General features: G+C 32.9%; 1 protein-coding gene across 1 annotated transcript; it reads right to left on the bottom strand.

Annotated features, from left to right (window-relative positions):
• Positions 1-4,682: 4,682 nt before the first annotated feature.
• On the bottom strand, positions 4,683-6,131 carry LOC105136743 (uncharacterized). The gene is made up of 2 exons (XM_011042198.1): positions 5,671-6,131; positions 4,683-5,437 (listed from the first exon to the last, which is right to left on the bottom strand). Exons 1-2 carry the CDS (start codon positions 6,011-6,013, stop codon positions 5,328-5,330), a joined length of 453 nt encoding a protein of 150 aa, XP_011040500.1. The 5' UTR covers positions 6,014-6,131; the 3' UTR covers positions 4,683-5,327.
• Positions 6,132-7,108: the final 977 nt, after the last annotated feature.

Below are 7,108 nucleotides of genomic sequence, written 5' to 3'. Positions count from 1 at the left end.
ATATAACATCTTTAACGCTTTGGTTAATTTTTTATATGTTCTCTTCCTTTCTTTCTTTTGCTGGATCTAGGCTTATGCTGATGCAGATAGTTTAAAGATATGTGGAAAAACAAATCTGAAATGTATCAGTGAAAAGGAAATAATTATGCAATACATGTAGAAATGCTTGGTAGCTTATTTAACAAGGAACTGAAGGAAACTGCTGCTGCTGCTGCAAACTGATTTTCCATCACAATGAATGACTTTCCATTGTCACCCTTTCCAATTACTTTTCAAACATTTCAAATAAGCTGTCATTCCATGAAGCTAATTCGTCGCTTGTTGCTGTGACTGCCTGACTGCTGTTATGTCATCATGTTCGGTTGGCAGATTTCATAAATAATCATTAACTTTGGAGGTTATGCTGGAAACAGATGGTGAGTGATATTGGTCTTTAAAACTGGCATTGAATATGGCAGATACTAATTGATAATGTCATCGTTTGAGCTGATATATAGAGGTATTAGTCCTGGCATGTTCCGCCAGATATCTGAACTTCGAAGAAACTCTTTGCGGGAATACGTTCATAAATCAATGGTGACGGCTCCGGGATTTACCCCTAATCACTATGCCACTGACACAAATCAAGATGAAAGATCCATGTATCAGTTCAAAAATCCAATGGTCCATGAAGCATATAAGGGGATTAATCTACTGAACCTTTGTACTTTTGGTATTAAACATAAATAAAATACTCTAGTGTCCACCTGTTATAACTGGGCTATTATAATTACATGAGGGATGCCTCTACTTAAAGGATAGCACACATGAAATTATCCTTTCCACTTAAGGATAAACTACTAACAATTGAGGCTTCTTAATTATTCCAAATGATGGTTTTAAGACAAGTGTTGCATTTGGGAATATTAATATTAATGAACAATTGGATGATGGCTTGCCCTGTTTCTTCAGCACAATTAATCGATGTGACAATCCAAGAAAAAAAAGGGAGTCAAGTCAAATAATCACAATCCTATTATAAACATGTCATCAGGAGATGTAATTGTTTGTCCATAAGCAAAGCCATTACTTCCGGTAATGTCCATTATCTTTTTATGATAAATTTAACAATTAATCAACACATTGAAATTATAATTTATTTTATATATATACAAAACTTTTCCATTAGCATTATCTGGTAGTATCATTAATGTCTCATCAATCTACTTGAGACATATACTACCCCTATTCAATTCAAAATAAAAAGGTGGCAATCCAAATAATCATCGCATAATATAATTTTATTATAAACATAAAAAGATGGGATTGCACGTCTATCAATAAACAGCCAAAGCAACATCATCATATCCTATAATATTGGTGTCATCTCTTCATGCCTAAGATATAATATTTGTGTCTCATGTCTTCATCACTCAACTAGTGCGAGGATCAAGCCATGGTCACGCTGGTTTAGACAAATAACGTATAATAAACATGTCTAGAATACATACAACTAATCATAAAAATGTAAACTATAAGCATTTAGTCATATAATGCCTTTAATGATAAGTATATTAAGAATAAATTAAAAACATATTTAAATTAAAAATTCTTACTATATCAATGAATACATCGTTCGATTGATATCAATCCTGCAATCGCAAGATATAAATGCTAGCAGGTGTAGTAGACATGTACTGTAATTATTTTCGTATTATAGCTTGTTTCATTGCATATGCCACAACTATAATATGCATGACCTTCTCTTGCATCCATCTTGTTGTGCGAACGAGTAGACATTTATTAAACCCAATTTTTCATTTAGATGAGTTTGCTTCAACACAAGATCTAGTATAATTAGTCCATTTTAACTTGTCTAATAGTAAATGAAATACCATGTCATATGTTGATTAGTAACTTTGAATCGTGTAATGATCATCAACAGACTATATAAAATCTATGTGACTCTTGACACAACATTTATGAACATGTGAGTATAAATGTTGAAATATTTGTCATTTATCATATATGCATGTTCTACTATTCAAATTGACTACTTATTTGACTTCTTTAATAACACCTGGTTTAATATGGATGTTGTCTTGGAAAACCTATTACTTGGCGTCAAACAATATCGCATAATAATCTTTTAATCTATCTCTATTGATTGTCAATTCAATCTTAATTGTCAGGGAGCAAATTTTACCATGTTGAATAAAATCATTAGCTTTATTTCTCCGCTTGACCTAATAACTATTACACTGGTAAAATGTTAATTGCATTAAAGTTGAAACAAGTATTGTACGAGTATCCTTCAGAACTTGATTAAATGATTTGAAAGATTAACTATCATATTACTATGCTGGTGATTTTCATGATAAAATAAAACTTTTTTTTATCTTGGTTCCAATTAACTATTACAGGGTTTGATTTTTTTTTTATTACCAATAACAACTTAGGTAATTTTCCAAAAGACTCCTGATATAAACCAATAAAATTCTCAATCACCTATTTTTTAGGAACTCATGTTTTTTCATATGACATATTATACTTGCCATGCAATTTTATTTTATCATGTATGCATTATTGAAAGCTTATTTATTACTAGGATTGATATAACATTAGCAACAAAATTTGTATTAGGTTAATGATGGTCTTTTTAACAAAGGTTGAAACACATATATAACCTTTTTAATTTTATTATCTTAAATAAATTTGATTTTTTATTATATTCTTTATGCAAATACCATTTACATTCAAATGCTTCCATACATTGCAATTGAATAATGTAGAGTTTAATAATTAGACTTAGTATTAAACCAAATATGCAATATCATCATTTAATTACATTAATCAATTTATTTTTACTACTAAATTCAAAACAACACCTTATTTTCTAAAATGCATAAAGTTAGTTAGATATTGTGTTTGGTGGCTGAGCCTACAGCGCATCTAGGGTTTGTTTTAACGTAGCGTAATAGGGCATCTAATCTCCAAATATCTATCATGACTTCAAAAGTTGTGGATTATAATCCTCTTCAGGAAGGGCCAGAAACTTGGAATAATAATGTATAGGTGATGTGAATCCATTCAGGCTCTCCACTTTCAAGGCATTTATTCTCTTTTAAAGAATGTGGATGACTTGATATCTGACAAGAGATAAGGAATTAGATGCAACTTTACCATCTTTAGAGGATAAATTCGCAAGATATGGGTCTCTAAATTTGCGGATTCTCTGAACTAATTGTTGTTAACTGAGCAAATCAACAAAAAATGTCTCAAGACTCTGCCTTCCAAACTAGGCAGCGGCAAGGCTCAAACACCACGTCCGGTGATTACCATGACTATATTTCGAGGTTATCAAAGACGCCTAGCGTTATCCATGGTGCCCCCCAGTACCCCAGTGTTCACAAGGCCTTCAACAACAAGGTATCTCAAGAAGAAGAGGTTAAGGGTGAAGCTGGTGGCTTCATCCAGCAGAAGCAAAAGGGCTTTGAACTGTGCAAATGGAAGACCTTCAAATTTCCATAGGCTAGGGAGCATGTAGGTTGTGCTTAGATTACTGGGAAACTCTATTCCAGCTGCAGTGTGAACCAACACAGACAATTAAATAAAATGCCCGTCTTTCTTTTTTTGGCAGAACCAGTTTCAGGGTTGTTGGGATAAAGCATGTCAAGAAAATTTTAGTATTTTATCTTTTAATAAGACAATATAGTGTGATATACTATAGCTTTTCATCGTTGGTATTCTGTCACTAAAGATTTTGCCTTGCTGCTTATTTGTCGATCCATGGTTTCATACAGTACTGCAATTTTAGTAGAGCGATTGAGCATGCAACAAAATGAATTGTCGATTTGATGAGTGTTACAGGAGCTAAACTCCGGAGCGAATTGCAAATGATTGCATCAGATTCTGAATCGCACAGTCTAGATTTGGACAATCTATTGTTGATGCTTGAGATTTGCTGACTGCATACATGATATAAGTTGCCAGAATCAACTATGTGTTAGATAATATAACATCTTTAACGCTTTGGTTAATTTTTTATATGTTCTCTTCCTTTCTTTCTTTTGCTGGATCTAGGCTTATGCTGATGCAGATAGTTTAAAGATATGTGGAAAAACAAATCTGAAATGTATCAGTGAAAAGGAAATAATTATGCAATACATGTAGAAATGCTTGGTAGCTTATTTAACAAGGAACTGAAGGAAACTGCTGCTGCTGCTGCAAACTGATTTTCCATCACAATGAATGACTTTCCATTGTCACCCTTTCCAATTACTTTTCAAACATTTCAAATAAGCTGTCATTCCATGAAGCTAATTCGTCGCTTGTTGCTGTGACTGCCTGACTGCTGTTATGTCATCATGTTCGGTTGGCAGATTTCATAAATAATCATTAACTTTGGAGGTTATGCTGGAAACAGATGGTGAGTGATATTGGTCTTTAAAACTGGCATTGAATATGGCAGATACTAATTGATAATGTCATCGTTTGAGCTGATATATAGAGGTATTAGTCCTGGTATGTTCCGCCAGATATCTGAACTTCGAAGAAACTCTTTGCGGGAATACGTTCATAAATCAATGGTGACGGCTCCGGGATTTACCCCTAATCACCATGCCACTGACGCAAAACAAGATGAAAGATCCATGTATCAGTTCAAAAATCCAATGGCCCATGAAGCATATGGGGGATTAATCTACTGAACCTTTGTACTTGTGGTATTAAACATAAATAAAATACTCTACTGTCCACCTGTCATAACTGGGCTATTAGAATTACATGAGGGATGCCTCTACTTAAAGAATAGCACACATGACATTATCCTTTCCACTTAACAATAAACTACTAACAATTAAGGCTTCTTAATTATTCCAAATGATGGTTTTAAGACAAGTGTCATATGTGGGAATATTAATATTAACGAACAGATGGACGATGGCTTACTCTGTTTCTTCGGCACAATTAATCTGGTTGCTGGACAGCTGCAAGCAACTTCTAGTGACGTGTGGTGAACAGCTGAGATTCTTTGCAGGGAATCTACCAGGACCAGACCGCAATAATTGAGTTAAGAATAGCATACCATTTTCAATATCAGGCACGAATATACTGTTCAATTTGACAGAATCCTGGACATGGTTACAAAATTCCTCATGGGATGTTGACAAATCAAGGATCAAATCGACTGCTATCGCGCAACTTTACCATTTTCTGCTACTAAAATCCTTCAGGAGATTTTTTGTTCTTAAAAAAAAACATACTAGTAATTCTATTATACAAATTAATTGCTGTCATAGATAGCTCTGACACGGAGAACACCTACTTTGTCTGCCTGTGTGGTGTTTTCATGACAACGCAGGTACTTGTAGCATGAGATTTCTATGAAAATACTTCTCACTGAATGCACAAGATAAGAATTTGCTTGGTTTTCCTACAAGGCAAGTGGGAAAACTACCTGCAAAACAAATTGTTCATGTCAGGTTTTTTTTAATGAAGACTGCACCTACTAACATCCTCGATGGAAAACCTGAAGATAGAACTAATTAACATAAGCAAGAAATTAAGAGCAAGCTCTAGGAATAACAAAGATTTTAAATCAATATTGATTGTTATCTTCACGAGGATCACCAGCCTTTTTGAATCTCCTCGAAGATATTAGATTAAACAAATATCTAAGACTCTTCTTACTCTCTATTTTCTTCCTATGGACCCTTCTCTGAGCATGTACCCCACTAAATGAATCATCTAAAACAAGCCCTCTCTCCAACCTTTTGTACACATTCACAATCTCATAGGAATCCCACAGTGATTGCTTGAAATCCCAATTTGCTCTCTCAACCCTCTTGGCTGATGACTTGTTCATTGCTTCTAGCTTAAACCGAGAAGGCTTGCTTTGAAAATTTTGGCGATATTTATCATATTCACTGGTAGACGTTGAACTGACTGAGTGAGCATGCCACGATTGTGCCACCCCCTTAAGGATTTCAAGTTCATGCTTATGATCATCTTCATGCTCTGACTTGTTCTTCATGCTTAATGGTAACTCCTGCGTCAAAGTTCACTCTTGGCCATGTTATCTTGCCTAATAGAGCCTCACAATAGTGCTGCTAAAATGAGAGATAAGCTCTTGGTGTCCCTATTCTCTCTGCTATTGAAGGCTGCTATCTTCTTCTTCACTGGGAGCTGCAAATAAATAATGGCCCCTCGGACAGATGAGATATTGATAACTGGAAAATTTGTTAGTTTCTACACTTGCAATTCATTTGTGGATTAGAAAGTCTTTCTCTTGATAGCTGGTTAGTTGTTTGTTGTTAGTTGTTTGTGTCCCACTGTGCATTAATCAGTACTCATATATTCATTGTCCTTTTAAAAAAAATCAATTAGAATTTTCATTTAAAATGCATACCCACAACATATTTTTTAATTAATCCAATAAATAAATAATAATTCAAAAGTTTAAATTAAAAAACATAATTCAAATATTTAAAATACAAACTAAATTTCAAGTTTCAAATATCCAAATGAAAATAACCACAATTCATAATTGTTCTTTTAATAATGGATAGTATTGTTATTAATTTATTTTATTTTTGGCTTTGCCATTGCCCTATTTAGATTTTATTGGGTTATCTATATTACTAAAAACTTGATCAAGTTGAACTGGTTTTATCGAGTTAAAATTTTAATTAGTTTAATTGATAATCCAACAAAAAAAAGTTATAATTCTAGAATTTCTTGAATCAATTTAAAAAATCAAGTCAAATTTTATAATAATGATTAATATCTTAAAATCAAACCCCCATTTATAATAAGATTTTACAATTTTAATTTTTTTTAAATACCATTGTAATACATAATTCTTATTTTTTTATTAAAAAATATGCATATATACGGATCTATATAAACCCATTATGAAAGTTGATAACATCATCTAATTTTCTTTTAACTTGATAATGTTTTGATAAGATTTTTGCAATTTGTAATGCTCCTTGCCTTAAAGTAAAATCCAAAGACAATAATGGTCTTGAGTTGGATTACAAGTTTCGATATATCTGACTTCATCAGAAGTTAAAACATTGAGTCCAAATCTATTGCAAAAAAAAAAAAAACATATTTTACAGATCTT

The sequence above is a fragment of the Populus euphratica genome, unplaced genomic scaffold, assembly GCF_000495115.2.
Source record: "Populus euphratica unplaced genomic scaffold, PopEup_1.0 scaffold60.1, whole genome shotgun sequence".
Lineage (NCBI taxonomy): Eukaryota > Viridiplantae > Streptophyta > Magnoliopsida > Malpighiales > Salicaceae > Populus > Populus euphratica.
The sequence above is the reverse complement of the archived record's forward strand: the minus strand, read 5'-3'. Positions and strand labels throughout refer to the sequence as shown.

What these genes read in the sequence shown, in the direction of transcription:
- LOC105136743 (XM_011042198.1), bottom strand. Translation starts at nt 6,013, where the DNA reads ATGAAGAACAAGTCAGAGCATGAAGATGATCATAAGCATGAACTTGAA. An exon ending in CCATAGGAAGAAAATAGAGA is followed by an intron (nt 5,438 to 5,670) that starts GTAAGAAGAGTC and finishes TTTGTTTTGCAG; the next exon opens with GTAGTTTTCCCACTTGCCTT.